At 46.5% G+C, this 17510-nt stretch overlaps 1 protein-coding gene across 1 annotated transcript; it reads right to left on the bottom strand.

The window, feature by feature from the left end:
* Nucleotides 1-8103: 8103 nt before the first annotated feature.
* On the bottom strand, nt 8104-16013 carry TBXT (T-box transcription factor T). The gene is made up of 8 exons (XM_063153479.1): nt 15808-16013; nt 15464-15728; nt 14833-14967; nt 14017-14078; nt 13861-13922; nt 12761-12937; nt 11380-11509; nt 8104-10077 (listed from the first exon to the last, which is right to left on the bottom strand). The coding sequence occupies exons 1-8, from the start codon at nt 16011-16013 to the stop codon at nt 9810-9812; spliced, it is 1305 nt and encodes a 434-aa protein (XP_063009549.1). The 3' UTR covers nt 8104-9809.
* Nucleotides 16014-17510: the final 1497 nt, after the last annotated feature.

Below are 17510 nucleotides of genomic sequence, written 5' to 3'. Positions count from 1 at the left end.
AGGCAGCAGAACTGTGGCTCCTGTGCCTCAGGGAGCACATGGGCCACATCCAGAGCACAGAGCCAAGGAGGGACAGTGCTGGGGCTGCATCCTGACCACCCACTTGGGTGGCAGTGTAAGGATGGGCTTCCTGCAGGGCTCCTTTCTGGGGCCTAAGCACAGAGCTGTCTTAACGTTAATTTTTCTAACTCTAAATAATTACCGAGTGCCAACAGTGGAACCCTACAGAAGTTCACCATGAGATTGAGGAGAAAGCAAATTGTTTCTAAACATTTCAAGGTGCTAGAGCCTACAGAAGCAAGTCTCTGCACAAGGTCCATTCTCCAAATCCTGATTTTCTGGAGAATTTTTATCCAGAGCACCTCCTTGCAGCAATCCACCAGCAAGCAGCATGGATGAGGCTGCCAGCAGAGCCAACAGAGTGAGCCTGGCAGCACACACACATCTATGCTTATAGGGACCATCTCACTTGCACCAGTACACCAGAACCCATTCCAGAGGGACAGAACAAAAGCTAAAGCAGAGACAAATGTCTCTGTCAGAGCCTTTGAATTTTTCTTAAAAGACAAACAAACAAACAAATATAGTATAGGAAAAAACACTGCACGCAAGTAAGAGATTCAAGTTTCAGGATGAAAATGGACAGTTCACTGATAAATTTCAATCCTTAATTTGATTGGGACCACCACAATCACATGACACAGAGGTAGAATAAAACTGAGGGTAAGTAACATCCATTTGATACCAAGTCTGTCAAAGCAAAACAGATCACACTGGCAACCTTTGAACATGGACTTTGTGAATGCCATCAGCCAAGCTCCACTACTGCAAGTTCATATAAGGAAAAAGAGAAAACCAAGTTGTGGGCTGAACCTACCTGCTGAAACCCAGCTTCTGCAGATGAAGTTTGCCTTATTTAATTACCTAACAGCAGAAATTCAACAAGTAAATGCATTTCTTAAACTGACAAATTAGCAAGCTGAGGGAACGTTGTCATTTATTCAGTAACCAAGGCAAGTCAAAATTAAAAGTTAGTTTTGTTTGCTCTCCCTGGTCAGTCTAAAACACAAATTCAGCCTTCTGACAGGCAATTTTTCAAGGGCTGTTTAATTGCTACCATTTTTCATCAGTCAGCTTATTTGCAGAATTCCCTGGCATGCCCCAACAACAGCTCTGTGGTTTGCAGAAGCAAGTGCTTTCAAGATGAGTACCATTCCTCACCTACATAGAAAAATGTGCTTGTAAGTAAAAAAAAAAACAAAAAAAAACAAAAAAAAAAAAAAAAAAAAAAACCAAAAAACAAAAACCAACCAAAAAAAACCTATGTAGAGGAGAAACTGCTCATGTCCAGTTGCCAAAGTTCATCTCTTTTTATTCAAACTGGAATGGAAGGTATCACTAACCTTATATTCAAGTTTTAGCATACAGTTGCTTGTTATTTTCAGAGTGCTAAAGAAGTAACTCCAGCTTAGGCTAATCACATTTACTCTCAATAATTTCATTTTACCATCTACATGAAAACCCCAGTGCCAGCATGGCAATTCTCTATGATCTTTCTGTAGAAGAGATCACTACAGTCACTACAAATAACCCAGTCAGAGAGAGAAGAGAATTTCCACAAGTGCAAGACAGGACTCATTTTCTCAAGCTTCCTGACTCAGTGCTCCCCTTCCACCTACGTGTCTCACCCTCAGCCTGGATTTCCCCCTGCACAGATCCCCAGCTCCTGCCCTGCAAGCATCCTGCCAGCAGCTGCAGCGCCACCAAAAGGGACAGATTCTCTGGCTGCCAAGGGCGTAAGAAAAGCCTACATCCAGCCTGCAGCTACTTTTTGGGGTGGTTTTGAGAGTTTGCATTTGTACAAACCAAGAGAACAGGAATGAAGCAGAAGTTTCCCCTGGCACCAATAGCAAGACTGCATTTCATTTTGCAGAGATGTAAATTAACCATAATTTACTGCATAAACCTGCTGCTGGGGCGAGTGGAAATTTCTCTCTCCCCTCCCACCCACCATAGTCAACCTACAGCTGGGCAAAGAACAGATGATGGAAACTTACATGAGCCATCCAGTAAAAAAAACAACCAGAACACACAACTATTCTGGATTACAAGTTTTACAAACACCTCTCACACAGACCATACCCCTTTGGACAGCAATTCAGGCACAGGACACTGCATAGGACACCACTTCTGGTGCTTTGAAATGAGAGCTTCCATATGGGAAGTTCTCACAATTATCAAAGCTTCACAATTTCCACCACAAGTGTTGTGTTAAGTGAAGGATAGATCAGAATTAAGTTTCACACATTAAGTGCAGTGGCCAGAGCCCCACTCAATAAGCCAAAACCTTTTGCAAAACAGTGCCAATGACTATGCAGGGTGACTAGCAGAAGCCACCTTGAATTTAAAATAACATGAAATTCATGAAGTCAAGATAAAGCCAAGACCAGTCACCAGCCAATTTCAGCTTCTCTTAGCTGAACTTCCTTTTCTAGGAGGCAGCAGGGTTTTCTGACACTGAGACAAGTTGGTATTTTTGAAGGCTGGCAGAGTCTCCAGGTTCCAGCCAGCAGCATCCCATCACTGGGGATGCCCTTTCCCCTTCTGCACTGGCAGGTCAAGCAGCAGCCAGCATCACCACTGCCTCCCAGTGCCCAGGAAAGACAGAATATTAAGCATTTTTCGACCCCCAGAAGGAAGAGGAGCCTTGCCAGCAGCTAAAGGCAGCCCTCTTGACAGAAGCAACCATCAGGTAAGCACATTAGTGAGCACCAAGACCACACTGGGCAAAGCTGCTGCTGTGGAGGCTGCACCACAGGGCAGCTCCCAGGACAGCACTTCCATCTCTCTGGGCCATCCCACCACAGCACTGTGGCCAAGCAGCTGCTCTGCCCCAGCAGGACACACTAAAGAAGACCTCACCAACCCACAGCAGCTCATTTCTCCCAGTGCCATCAGGCCCACAGCACAACCCCAAGCCAGGAGACATTCCACACCTTACCTGCAAGCTCCAGGCTGGCTGTTTCCAGGAAAAAAAGACAGGCTCACTGCTATCCTGCACAGCCCAAATATATCTGCAACTCCCTCTCTTCCCCAGGGGTGGATCAACCTCTCACGCAGTCAGCTGGGTCTGCCTCCTCCCAAACCCCACCTGTGCCCACCCAAACCAGCCTGCTCCCCCTGAGAGCCCTCAGAGTGAGGTGTGTCTGTGCCACCTGTGTGCCAGCTCCGTGGGCTGGGGCAGTTCCTGCAGGGCCACAAGGCCGTTTGTAAGGCACCACTGGGGCACTCACAGACCTTTGAACACGGAGAGACACCACTCTCTCTCCCAGGATTTTTCCTGGGGAAGGCAGTGAGAAAGCTCAGAGAGGGAAGAGAAAACAGTTCTTATCTCTATTTGCTGTTCCTGTTTGGCACATGGGGAATGTGTTATGGAGATTGTTTACCAAGAGTGATTTGTTAATTGGACACTGGCGAGGGCTGTTTGGATTGATTGGCCAATTAGCTCAAAGCTGTGTCATGACTCTCTGGTAGGGGTCATGGGTTTTTCTTTAGTAGTATGATATAGTATAATATAGTATGGCTTAATAAATAAAGCATTATTCAGCCTTCTGAATCATGGAGTCAGAGCACGTAACTCCCACATTGAGGGTGCCCTGCATCAATAACCACGAGCTCTCCAGCCTGCACCAGCCCTGCTAACTAGTACTGATCTGGGATCACCAAGATGAAAAAACGGGCAGATATTGTTCATGAGCTGCTGAATGTTCTGATTTCCTTGCTACATTTTCTGTCAGGCTTCTCTAGGGTTTTTCCCATTCAGCAAACGGGTTTTTTCCAGGTTCCCTGTGTAGCTTTTCTTATATTGATCAACATAATGTGGGCCTTGGATGACACTGCAAGGAGATGTCACTGAAGAATATTGAGAACCCAAGTGCTGCAAACCAGACCCCAGGCACTGCCAAGAGTGAGGACCAGAATGCTCACAGTCCATGTGCACAAAGAGAGGAGAGAGAGGACTGGGGTCACTGTACCATTAGAGCATGATGGAAATTAAGGCTTATACAGGGGTTTTTCAACAAGCATTCATTATCCTGCTTCTGTTCTCACTGAGGAAGAGGGGATATAATGAGGAGGCAAAGGCAGAAAAGCCAATGGGACCTTTAGCACTTTCATTAATGTCAAAGGAGAGCATTGACAAAATCTCCTGGAGATGTGAGGTTAATAGATGTCATTAATGGAGAGCAAAAGGGAGATGTGTCACGGGACACACCAGAAAACTGGGGAGCAATGGAAGTGGTATAAACTGACTGGGACAAGGGCAAAGTCAGTCAAGAGACTAATAATGCTTTCTGTCAGAAGATTGGAGTTCATCAGCAACAAATAGCTAAAGAAGGTTGTGGATCACCATGACTAGTCAATCTCTGATGTAACTTTAGGTAATGAAAATGTGTTTTTCCAAGTTATCAAAATGGCTAATTCCAGTAGAAATAGGGAAGCAGTATGGAATTGTCCAGGCCCTTCTGCAAGCCCATGCTTTTTACCACAGACATTCCATATCTTCCTTTCTTCAAGCCAGACACGGATAGAGGGCCAGCAGGAGAGGGAAAGCTACCAGGGGAGGAGAGGATTTTTATAACCTTCCAAAAGAGAGGCTGAGAAATTACTTTCTAACAATGCATATCAGCTTAAAGACTACCAAGGGAGAAGAATCATTAAAGCTGGGAATGGGTTTTGGCTCAAGATCAGATAGTCATAAGACTATTACAGATAAATTTCAGCTGGCAATTAAAAGATAGCTGCTAAGCAATGAGAAGCAAGGGGGCTGCAAAAGTCTGCCAAAAAAAAAGCAACACCACTTGCCACAGGTACACAGGCAGACACAGAAAACCTCCCCAGAATCTCAACCACTGTTCTTAAGATAAACCCCGGTGCTTTCCCAAAAGGTCTTGGTGAAAGGATTTCCTACAATTAAGGAATTAAATTTAGGAAATGCCTTCCAACTCTGTTGTACAAGTCTGGTAATTGCATATCACATAGGAATTATTGGCATTGACAGAGTTACTGAAGCAATTAATTAGTTTAGTAGCATCAAGAAACAGTAATCTACTTTTGTGCCGCTGCAAGATGGGGAAAGGAGAGGGAAAAGCAAGAAAAAGCTTCAAGCTGCTTGCCCAGAGGGTAACAGAATCTCATCCCTAGGAGTCCTCTGGTCACATTCCTGTGGCACCATCTCAGGTGGTGCCTCAGGAGACAAGGCTCAGAGACATGTCAGGAGTGCAGCACCAGAAGGATATTATGGTAACTGTGCCATTCCTTAAAAAAAAAAAGTGGGTGGAGGAGGAGGGAAGCCTTGATTGGCTTGAAATTTGAATTGCAGTGAGCTGTGTGATCATGCAGGAGATAAGCAATATATGGCAGCCCCAGACCGCTGTTTGCCCCATACTGACCAGCCAACATCCACCCCTGGGAATGGGCATCAGCACCTCCCCTGCTTCTGTTGGCACTGTAAACAGACTTGAGACATGATAAACACAAGCCAGCACTTCAGCTAACAAAGCCAGGAATAAAACTAGCACTGTCCACTTCAGAGAGCAGGGAGTGCAGGTGAACTCAAAGGACAGAAGAACAAATTCTGTGAATGGTAGAGCACTGGTAGCTCCAGGAGGAGATTCCTGAGAAGCCCTGTGTCTTCTCTGTTTACAAAAGCAACTGCTGTAGCCAGCCATACAATCTTCAGCTGTAAACCCCACAGTGTCTTCCAGATCCTAGACATCACAGCGGCGTGTACAGTGGGAGAGCCTGAGTTTGGATTATCTTCTCAAAGGATTTTTGACATGGCCAAAAATAACTGTGTCTGTAAGGTGCTATTAGACATTATGAGAAATACTGGAACTGCACCACACATCACTCAGACTGACTCCCTCATTTTCTTTATCTCAGTTGCCAAAGGCACAGACATCCAGGAGCAGCTAAAGCCACAACCTCTAAAGGAGAAATTATATTCTGCACAGATACAAACCTCTGGAATGAGACTCTGCGTGGTTTAAAAAAAAATGCATGTTTCTGCTTCCATCTTCTTTACACCTGTCCTTGGGGAGTTTAATTTTTTTACTTTTGATTTCTATTACTTTTTATTTTATTTATATTTGCATGAGTGATGCAGTGCCTTAACATGTATTACCTCAACTCATAAATCAAATTGATATCTATGGAGGAAGAGTCAGGCTGGAGAGAAGCATGGGAATACCAAATCTCACATTTTATTCCTGCTTGGAGCTTAGTATTGACATGGCTTTTGGAAACAAAGCAAGACATTTCTGCACAACTGGGATGAGGGTTTTACAAAGATTTTTTTTATACCCAGCAATTATTTGTTACCCAGAAGAAAATCACAATAAAAAGCATTAATCCACTGAGATGGCAAACAGTAGAAGTTTCCTAAGAGTTCTGAGCATTTGGTGACAGCTTCGTTCCTGGGCATTTGGACCTCTCCCAGCCTCACAGCAGTCTGTAGCCACAGTGTTTGTCTGGTGTGCAGCAGTCAGGAGTGGTGAGGAGCCCTGATGGAGCTGGTACAAGGAACAGCACAGCCACGCTCACAGGTAGGGGCTGTTTGAGGTGAGCCATCTCACACCAGCCTTCCTCAGCATCTGGAAATGTCACCACATCAGTGCCTCCACCAGCAGCCTCAGAACTGCACCAGCAGCAGCTGAAGGAGCACAGCACAGCACTGCTGCCCTGAGCCCACAGGTGAGAAAAGTTTCTCCAGATGCATCACATGAAGTTCATTTTCAAGTGTGTAGACATAGATATTGAAATGCCCCATCTGCTTTAAAGTGACTTAAAAATTGCACTCAGTGAAAGGTTTTGGTTCCTTTAATTTGAAAGTATGGGAGGGGGAAAAAATCTCACACCAGAAAAAGCCAGCTAGGTAAAATCCATCTGATATCAGCATTTAGCAAGGCTGAGCTCTTCCACTTCACAGCCCAGAGGCTTAGCTGCAGGCAGCTCAGTTCAGGGCCATAGGTTATTCCTGTAATAAGTAGCCTCAACTATTTTTGTTCACATGGACATGGAATCACTTCTGCAGTACAAGGTCTGCAAGAACCAAGAACCTGAGAAGCCACTGGGGCCTGTGCTGGGCAGCAGCTGTGGGCTGTCCTCCACACAAGCGGCCTCTGTGGGGGAAAGAGATCCACAGTGGGCTGCCTGCCCAGGGACAGGCTCCAGCCCTAGGCCTGGCACCTCCCTCCTGCCTCATGTGTCCCCTTCCCTGCACAGGCTGCCCAGGGAAATGGTGGAGTCAGCATCCCTGGGGGTGTTGAAAAAAGACATGTAAGACTGAGAGACGTGGTAGAGTGATGGACTTTGCTGTGCTCAGTTAAGGGTTGGACTCTGACCTTAAAGGTCATTTCCAAACAAAATGATTCTATGGCAGATTGATCATGCTCTTCCCCTGACATGTCTGCTTTGAGGGCACAGCTCTGGGGCAAGGGATAAAGCTGGCTTCCCCCAGGTCAGCTCTCAGAAGTGGCATGTGGGTGCTCAGCTGCACACAGAGCCAGGGCAGTGCTGATCAGCTGGTAACAGACTCCTGAAGTAGCTGAAAGGACCAGGCAGCAGCTTGGCATTTGTAGCTGGGGGAAGGGACTCAGAAACACTCTTGAAAATCTGGTTATCAAGGTCTAACACAGCAGGTGACAGCCTTCCAGCCCCAGCTAGAAACTGGTCACCGAGGGAAAAGAGCTTCCACCCAGCAACAAATTCAGCAACCACCTGAAGAGCAGTCAGTCAAGGATTTACCAAAACAAGGGAGAAACCCACGGGGGTGGAGAAAGCAGGGGATGAGAACTGTTTGAACTTTCGCCCACAGACAGAAGGTGACGTGCAGCAGGAATCATTTGTGAAACCACTCAGTGGAAGGTTGGCACACTGTAGGTTCAATATGGCTGATGTGCTTTTGTTTCACCCTTCCCACCACCCCCACAAACTGAAAATCAAGCATGGAGTTTTTCTTAAGAATCTTTACTTTTTTTTTTTTTTAACTTAAATTATACTTCCAAAATACAAGTATAAAACCTCACAATGAAAGATGCTGCTAATTTCTACAAAATAGTCTAAATAATAATGCACTTACATCATTTACACAATTTACCTTCACAATAAAATAGGAGCACTTAGATCACTATTTACATATTGACAGAGGATGTGGCTGTGCAGCCATCCACTTCTGGTGCTGTGTCCTGCTGGAGTACCTCTGGGAGACTCGTCTCTGCAGGGAACAAGCCCTGCCAAAACTTTCCTAGGTGGAGGAACCTGCCCAAAGGGTACCAAACAGACCAAAATGGTGGCAAATACTTGCTTTTTCATCTTAAAGCTGCCACTGTAGCACACATAAGCACACATCGATGAGTTATTTAAGGAATTCCCTGATACAGAATTTGCTTTGCTATATTAGGCACTTCATTATACAAGTTATTTATTATGGCTTATGCAAAAGAACTCACTTTCCTCAGGATATGTATTTGCCAGATTCAGTGGGAGACAGAGACATATCTAAGGGCACGTTTTCAGCCAGTGTTTTGGGTTAAGCCTGCATCATGAATTTGGATCACATTACTTCATATCAGTGATGAAGCAAGTATTTTATCAAGACCTGTTCCTTCTAGCAAGTCAAGGAGTCAGTGTGTTTTAAATTTTAGTACATCTGCACTTTTGTGCCAAAACCTTGCCAACTACAGATCTCCCTCTTCCAGTAAGTTAACTACTTACACCCATGCTGTTCTGTGTGCCATGGAGTGACACATCCCACATATGATTGTCTTAAAAGAGTACACTGTAGGTTCAGGGATTATTTACATATCTTAACATGTAGAAGATAAAGTTGTAACTTACCAAATAATAAATACAGATCAGAGTACAAGACCGAAATAAAATAAATTAGAATGATTCCCCAAGGTGTTGAATTCCTTCTCTTAAGGCCTGAGCCAAAGATGCAAAAAAAAACCCCATCAAGTGATATATTTCCAATGGTTCAAAAATGTTTTGGATAGGACTTCTAATTAGACACTGTTTGAAAAGGAGATGTTTAGTTAAGCTGGTGGGTATTTGAAACCTATATGATCAAACAGCAAAACTTACCTTCTAAAGAAGTCTTTTGGGTAAAACTTTCCAGCCCAAACATTAATACTGTTTTTATTGGGAAGAACATAGTTCTCAAAGATTGTCTCAACATTAATTCAGCAGCAAGAAAGATAAGCATACAGTTAAAAACACAACGTATTTATGAAGCAAATACGTGTTAGTGCACATGATTTTCCAAAAACTTCACTCTGCAGCTACATTTGTGCATATTTCAGAATGCTTCTAACTAGATGGTTAATAAAAATCTTCTCATGTCTATAGCTAAGTTTGCCATTTAAAAACACTAACTGAAAAACAGTTAGGAGTAACTTACTTAAGAATGATGCCAAATTTCAGGTCCAAATATATCAGAACACCAAGAAATTTGGAATCCAAGTAAAAATCTAAAAAATTAGGTCTATCAAACTTTAAAAAAGAAAAAAAATATCAAAAGCAGTGAATCTGCTCTCAGAATTGCACACTCACCAGGTTTGTAAACTCTACATGAAGTCAGTGATGCACAGTTCACTGTAAGAGGTATAATATTGATGCTCTGTGCAGAGCAGTACAGATGCTTTTTGGCTGCAGTTTCCTTCACGTCTCCTCTTTCTCCTCCTTGAGGATTTGAGCAGCTAACACAATTTGGTGGCGGCTAGCAGTGTCCCAGAGGAAGAGGCCTGTGTTTACATGGAAGGGGAGGTGACAGGTGTCCACGTGGGTGCCAGCCTGGCATGTGCAGAGGTGTCGTACTGGCTGTCGGGCAGGTCGGCGGGCGCCGTGCCGTCGTACAGGGGCGAGGCGGAGGAGGCGGCGGGCACGGCGTGGGGCAGGGCCGAGTAGGGTCCCGGAGAGCCCCGCAGGAACTGCGAGCTCAGCCCGTTGGACATCCCGCTGGGCTGGGACACCGGCGTGATGCTGCTGCTACTCACCGACCACAGGTTGGGGTACTGGCTGGAGGAGGCAAAGGCACAGGCAAAAGCAGCTATTAGTGACTCTAGGGTCTGCTGGCAGCTCCTCAGCTCACACCACAGCCCCCAGGCCAGGTCCTCCTGCTGCAAACAGTGACGCTCTCTAGGCAGTTCCCAGCCACTGCGAGGCAGGAAGGACCCCCAGGCACAATCTGGGTTCATGGCACCCCCACAAATAAACTGAACTTCCCTATTTTCCAACAGATAGGGGGTTAGACAACAGGGGTGGCAGAAATGCCTTCCCTGAGGTTTCACAGTTCCATTTCTACTGGTTTTACCTCCTGAACAACTCAGTGCAGAAACTGAAACTCCAGGAACTTTGCAACTTCCCGGGAATCAGATCAGAGAAAGAAGTGCTAGAAGGACCTTTTTACTCAATCAATCTATGTCCAGAACTAAAAATATGTTCAGCAATACAGTTAACTCATACTGGGTAGTATGAGTTATATCATTCTACCCAGTATGAATTAATATCATACATATCCTGATTAACAGTTAAGAGTCCATGTACATGGTTCAAATGCAAAAGTGCTTTCCACGAACAGAATGGTAGGTCTGAATTGCTAAAAGAGAGGTCCAAATCTTGTCCCTCTGTAGTTCATAGCAAAAATATTACCATCTTTTCTGCAGCTCTTTGAACTTTCAAGTTTAGCTCTAAAGGACTAAATGCAAGCTGAATTTTTGCTAAAGGATTCCAAAGTTTAATTAAGGTAATAAGCACAAAGAGGAGGAAAGATTCTTTTTTTATGATCACAAAATATCAAAGACTTTCACCACATGTACAATCCCATGCTATGCTGGTTAGTGTGCCAATGGTTAAGTAAAGAATTACTGCCCCAACTCCTTCTCCACACTACAGTTCACTGCTCCATCATCTGTAGCAGAATAAAGGTTTATGGAGATGTCCGGGAAAGCTGTGACCAGCCAAAATGGAAGGGATCAAGAAAAAAACTTTTTAAACACCATTATGCATAATAGAGATGAAGCTTAAGAGAGCATCCTCAAATTCAATCTATGTTTGTCTAAGCAATTTGCAATCCTTAATTTATCAAATACTGCTGTCATAGGTATCTACATGTTTAGAACCAAAACATGAAAAAGAAAAAAAATCTGTTTCTTCAAGCTGTTTTCCTTGTGGACAGTCCTTCTCAGTGCCCCACAGAGTGCTAATGGCTCACACCAATGGCCAAAATGACTTCTAATATGCTGGTAACTCTTTACCTCCTTTTTCAGCCTTTTCCTCCTAGGAAGTACCAATATAGGGCTTTGAGGGCTGGACTCCTACCTGGAGCTGGTAGCTGTGCCAGTGCTGTGCCCCATGGGCACCATGGCTGTGTGTGTAGTAACTCCCAGAGAAGACCAGTTGTCGTGGGACTGCAGCATGGACAGGCAGGCAGAGGAGTTGTCAGCATAGGCTGCTGGGAAAACACAATCTCTTACAAACACTAGAATCAGGCCAAATACCAATCTTGTACTCAAATACAATGAAGAGGTTTAAAAACCACCCTTCATCACTACTACTTTGAAAAAAAAAATAAAAACAAAATTACACACAGAGAAAAAAACAAAGCAAATAACCAGTTGTGTCAAGCTCACACCTTTATTGGCATTGCCCTGATGTATTGTTTTGCTCCACTCATAACTGCAAAATCTTATTTCTGTGAATGGCCTATGGCCAAAAGGCGGTCTGCAAGCCAGCTGCTAATTCAGCACATGCCATTTTACACAGTCAGTGGGAAAAGGAGAGCTCTTTATTTACACTGTCACCTGGAGACCTTCCATCTCCATCCCCTACACTGGCTGTAACAGTCTGGCACAGCTGGATAACAAGGCTACCGCTGGATCACACATCCCAGTTTTGAGCCAAGCATGCCCCCTTGAAACCTGCCTTAGGCACCATCAGGAGTGACTGGAGTGTGGCTTAGACTGCTTGGCTTGTGACCCAAACTGCCTGGCCCACACAGCAGGGGCACGAGGAAGCTATAAAGGGAGTCCCATACAGCCACCCATGGTCAGAAAGAAGCTGCTATGGTAGCTAACTAAGGGAAGGAAGTTCTTTGCTGAGGACAAGAAAGAATACCAGAGAGGTTTTGTTCTTTTATCCTATAAGTCTTGTGCAAAATTTCCAAGATTTACAAGAAAATTTTCAAAATTTACAAGAAACGTTCACAGAGAGTTAGTTTTCCACTTCAAAATTAACTACAAGGCTACATACAAGACTGGTCAGGCTGCATCTAGAAGCCCATGTATTACTTCATAATTCAAAATAATACATATTTTTTTAAATGGGAACCTTCAATATCTATAGAGCCTGAAAGCTAAAATTGTTAGCCATTCTTCTTTGCCAAAAGAAATTAAAAAAAAAAAAAAAAAAACAAACAAACAAAAAAAAAACTGTTAAAAATCCCCTTTTCACCCTTAAGTATCTGGTGCCTGAGATACTAAGGGTGAAAGATATTTGGCTACTTCTGAGCACACCTTTTCTAAAAGCTCTGCAGTTCACTCAGCTCCTCATTGTTTCTGCCTATGCAGCGGTGGGACATTGACAGACAGACACTCACCACAGCCCCAGGTCAGATAAGCTGCCAAAACCTGACCCCCCAGTTCCAAAGGCCCTGGGAGCACGTCCTGGGCTCAGGGCCCCCTCTCCCAGAGCTCAGCCTTACCTGGGGAGCTGTTCCTGTGCGGGTAGGGGCTGGCGTAGGGCGCGGGGCGGTGGCTCCTCAGCGAGGAGTACCTGTCACAGCTGTGGGCAGGGGACGGCGAGAGCCCGGCTCCGAACTGCGCGTGGGCGCCGGCCGGGGGGCACAGAGCCCCGCCGCCAGGAATGAGCCAGCTGCCTACTGCGGGAGCGAGAGCTCGGTCAGAGCGCTGGCCAGGGCAGCCGGGCACAGAACCACAGCCACGAGACAAGCGACAGCGAGGAAATGCGCGCTCGGCAAAGGAAACAGAGTCAACACAGCTGAAAAATCTGGATCGTTACGACTCGGATAAATGCTCTTACGAAAGAAAATCAGACAGCAGCTTAGACAAAGTCTTGTGTCAAGCTAACTTGTTTTTTACATCACCATTTAACCACAACCACAGTAAGGAAATACTGAAATTAAACCCTCCCATATGTAGGTAGTGTGTGCTCAGTAATTGTTAGCATAGTATTCAGTTTTAAACTGCTTTTGGGGGTCTCAATCTACAGCTAAGCTCTGAAGTTTCTCAGACTGCTAAGAACTCCTATTAAAAATTAAGTATGTTCTCTGAAACAAAAGAATTCCTGCTGCAAATCAACTCTCCCATCCTTTTTAGGCTACATTTTGTTGTCAATTTATTAAAACAGAAGTCATTAAGACACAACTGCTTTTCAATCGTCTGAAATAATTTCTTTAAGCAAATGCCCATAATTTTCTTAGAGTAATTAAAACATGAGTACTATCCCAATAAATTTTATGAAATAGACTTTTGTCTCCATGTCCATGTGAACATTGCTGTCCTTGTACAAGAAAGCAGATGTCTTTTTGGACACAAAGGCAACTCTGCAGGATTCTGTTAAATGCTTTTGAATGCAATAAATCCTAACCACACACAGAGATTATAGTGTTTATACAAACATCAACATGCATGAACCACAACCACAGAGACTGGTAACATTGCTCTCTCTATGAGCTAACAAGCCAGCTACCAAGCACTGGCCTCAAAGTTTAGCTTAACTTCACACAGAGTAGATGGAAGAAACCAAAGTCATGCTCATGATGCACAATGAACGGAAACATACACTGTGAATACCCAGACTGCTGGTTGTCCCCCACTTCCTCCATCATGTCTTTGTGATCACTCCTATAAAAGAAACCATGTTGTATTAGTTAAGAATTTGTCTTCAAAAAATCTATCTCAAAAACAGACATTTTAGAATTAAGTTAAGAGCTCTCACCTTTCTTTTGCATCAAGAAATGCCTTTGCAAACGGATTGTATTTAATTTTTAAAGCTGTGATCTAAAAACAACAACAAATATCTTTATTCACATGTATCACCATTCATTATCACACTGATATTAGGATTTGAACTAGGACTATCCAGTGAAGTTGGTAAAATCACACTTTATTTTTTAAGAAATAAAAGTAGGCTCATAAAAGCAACTGATGGGCACGAATTAAACAGCTCCTTAAGGGTCTTATCAAAGTATTATCAAAGCACTAGGAGTTAGTCTCTCTGTCAAATTTTGAAACACCAAATAGCCCGAGTTCATTGATCATGTAAGGAAACACCTAAGAAAGGTAGTAAATTAAATAGCTATAAAAAACTTCACATTTCAAGCCAGAGCAGATTGGACATCAAAGAAATCTCAGAAAACCTGATAATTACAACTTCATTCAACACACACATGCGTTTGAGTAACCGAAAAAGGGCTGCTCCAAAAATGGTGCAGTCATTTCACTGTGTAGCTCAAAATGACCATTGTTTATTCTACCATAGTTGTTTGCCCCCAGAGAGTCTTTTAAAATTACTCCTCTCTATAATGAATCTGCAGTATATATTGAGACAAACAATGCTCAAAACTTTGTTCTATAGCTCATTCATAGGGCTTTTACATGCCTTAATTTAATCTTTTCTATTTAGCTTCAAAAAGAGCATGGGAAGAAGTGAGAAACGCAAAAGGAGATCCATTATTTTGCTCTGTAACATGCACGCTTTGCTACTGGAACCCCCCCCCCGGCAGTGGCAGCCTCCCTTCCCCGCTGTGCTTACCTCCTCGTTCTGGTAGGCTGTCACAGCTATAAACTGCGTTTCTGGGAAGGAATGGCTGGTGATCATCCGCTGCGGGCCACCCACCCGCACGATGTGGATCCGCGGCTCATACTTGTGCAGGGAGTTCAACATGATCTGCGAACAAACAGAGCAGGTGAGCAGCGACAGGGTGGCAGCAGATGCTGCCAGGCAAAGGGCACTCAGGTTTTCAAGTATCCATCATTCCATCAGAGGTGGAAAAAGCAATAAGCACGAAAAAAACCTAAAAGTGAAGCTGTGAGAGAAGGAAAGGCACACTGAGGACAGACACAACTTTCTGCACAAGTTATCCTCATCCCTGTTACTTGACAAAGCACTCGAAGACTCACAAATGCATCAATGATAAGTCAGCCTTAGAAAGATTCATCTACCACACCACGGACACTAGCAAATATTCAGACCAGAAAGAGCTTTTCAAAAAAGAGTAAGTGATAAAACATCAAGGCACTCATCCTCGGTGGAAGGAGACGCTCCCATGAATGAATGAACTAATGAATTGCGGGGGCAGGGAGAAGCGCGACCCATCCCGACACGTTTGGTAAGGATGAAAACGAGCAGTAAGGAGAGAGCAGGTCGCGGTGCCGGCGTTTACCTGCCCGCCGCCGTTGAGCTTGTTGGTGAGTTTGACTTTGCTGAAGGAGACGGGCGCCTTCATCCAGTGCGCGCCGAAGTTGGGCGAGTCGGGGTGGATGTAGACGCAGCTGGGCGCCTGCGGCTCCGGCTTCCCGCCGGGCACCCACTCCCCGTTCACGTACTTCCAGCGGTGCCCGTCGGCCGCCACGAAGTCCAGCAGGAAGGAGTACATGGCGTTGGGGTCCAGCCCCGAGACGCTCACCTTCAGCACCGGGAACATCCTCCTGCGGGGCGACACGGAGGCGCGAGGGGGGTTGTCCCGCCGCCGGGACCCCCGCGCCGCCCGGGGGGCCCGGTCCCTACCTGCCGTTCTTGGTGACGATCATCTCGTTGGTGAGCTCCTTGAAGCGCAGCCACAGCTCGCCGTCCTCCAGCGCCACGCGCAGCTCCCGCTCCGTGGGGTCGCCCTTCTCACTACCCGCCTGCAGCTCGCTCTCCACGGCGCTCAGCAGGTGATCCACGCGGTACTGCGGGGGCTTGCCCGCGCCCTCCGCGCCGGGGGAGCTCATCCCGGCCCCGCGCCCTCCCGCCCGCGGGGCTGCTGGCTGGCACGGCCGCAGCGGAACCGAGCCGGGCCCGGGGCGCCTCGCCGCGCCCTCAGCGCCCGGGCCGCAGTTATAGCCCGCCATAAACGCCCCCCCGGTGACATCAGCGCGCCGGCGGGGGGGCCGCGCTGATTGGCGGGCGGCGCCTTTGATGGGCGAGCGCGGCGCTGCCCATTGGCCGCCCGCGGCCATATCAGAACGGGGCCCGCGGGAGCCTGTGATGTTAATTGCGGCCCGCGGGATTAAACGCGGCTATTTTATGTAAATCTGCCCCCAAATGTTTGCACCTCTATCAAAGCCGCCGGGGCCGGGGCTCCGGCAGCCGCGGAGGAAATGGCCCATCTCGGCAACAGCCTCACAACCGGCCGGAGCGGCACCCTCCCGCCTCCCGGCGCTGCGAGACCCTCGGTCCGCTTCCCGGCGGGCAGGCTGGACGGGAGGCGCTCCCGCCGCGGGTTCATATTTAGGGGGAAAAACGGGAAGTCTGCCAGCAGGCTGGCAGCAGCACCCCGCCCCGCACGCCGCTTCCCCCGCACCTGCCCCTGCCCCCTCGGCGGAACCTCTGCTGCAGGGAAGGGCGCGGCTGGCAGCGGCAAACCTTGCGGGAAAATCAGCCCGAGAGCTGGGACCGCGGGGAAACCTTGCGGGGACAAACCTTGCGGGGAAAATCAGCCCGAGCGCTGGGACCGCGCTGTCCAGCGGCTGCACAAGCCGGGCACTCCCCGCGTTCAGCGAGCCCATCAGCCGCCCCTGGGAAAAGCGGCAGAGTTTGCCTCAGCATCAGCACAGGCTGCGCCTTCGCAGCCGAGATGCTCGACGGCGATGGTTGCGAGCCATCCCACCTAAGTGATTTTTTTAAAATCTGAAAGTCAGATCGATAGCCGCCCGCCATCCCACCTAAATAAAAACATACTTCTGAAAACCAGATCGATAGTCAAAGGCTTTGCTTCGTGTAGGAGGGAGAAAGGCCCGCGAGTTCCTGCGGGCAAGAGGGGAGAAACTCATGGGTGAGACTTTTCAACGGGATGAATTTAAAGTTACTCGACGCAAAAACAAGGGCCGGGACGAGGGAAAAGAGGGATGCTCTGAAGCACTCCCGCCGGCCGGTGTTGTAATAGTTTGCATTCTCCGGAGCTGCGACGGTCTGTGGTGTGAGGGAAGTTTATTACCTTTCCGTGAGAATCCCTGGATAGAGGGCGAGGGGGAGAGAGGTGACAATGAGCAGGAAATAGTTCAATGGGGTCTCTTTAAACAATAACAAGTTCTTTAAACGGGAGCAAAGGAGAGGGAAAAAGAAGAGGAGCGGTGTAAAAATCAGAGTTGTTTTTAAAGCAAGCATCTCCTCTTCTCCAAACACCGCGCACCATGGCTGCCAGAATTTTTCAACTTTTAGGAGAAGCTGCCCGGGATACACTGTCAAGCTGCCTGGCAGCAGAAGGAGCTGGAAGTCAGGGCTGCCAG

This window comes from Melospiza melodia, chromosome 3 (genome assembly GCF_035770615.1).
Source record: "Melospiza melodia melodia isolate bMelMel2 chromosome 3, bMelMel2.pri, whole genome shotgun sequence".
NCBI classification, from domain to species: Eukaryota; Metazoa; Chordata; class Aves; order Passeriformes; family Passerellidae; genus Melospiza; species Melospiza melodia.
This window is presented reverse-complemented; position numbering and strand designations above follow the sequence as displayed.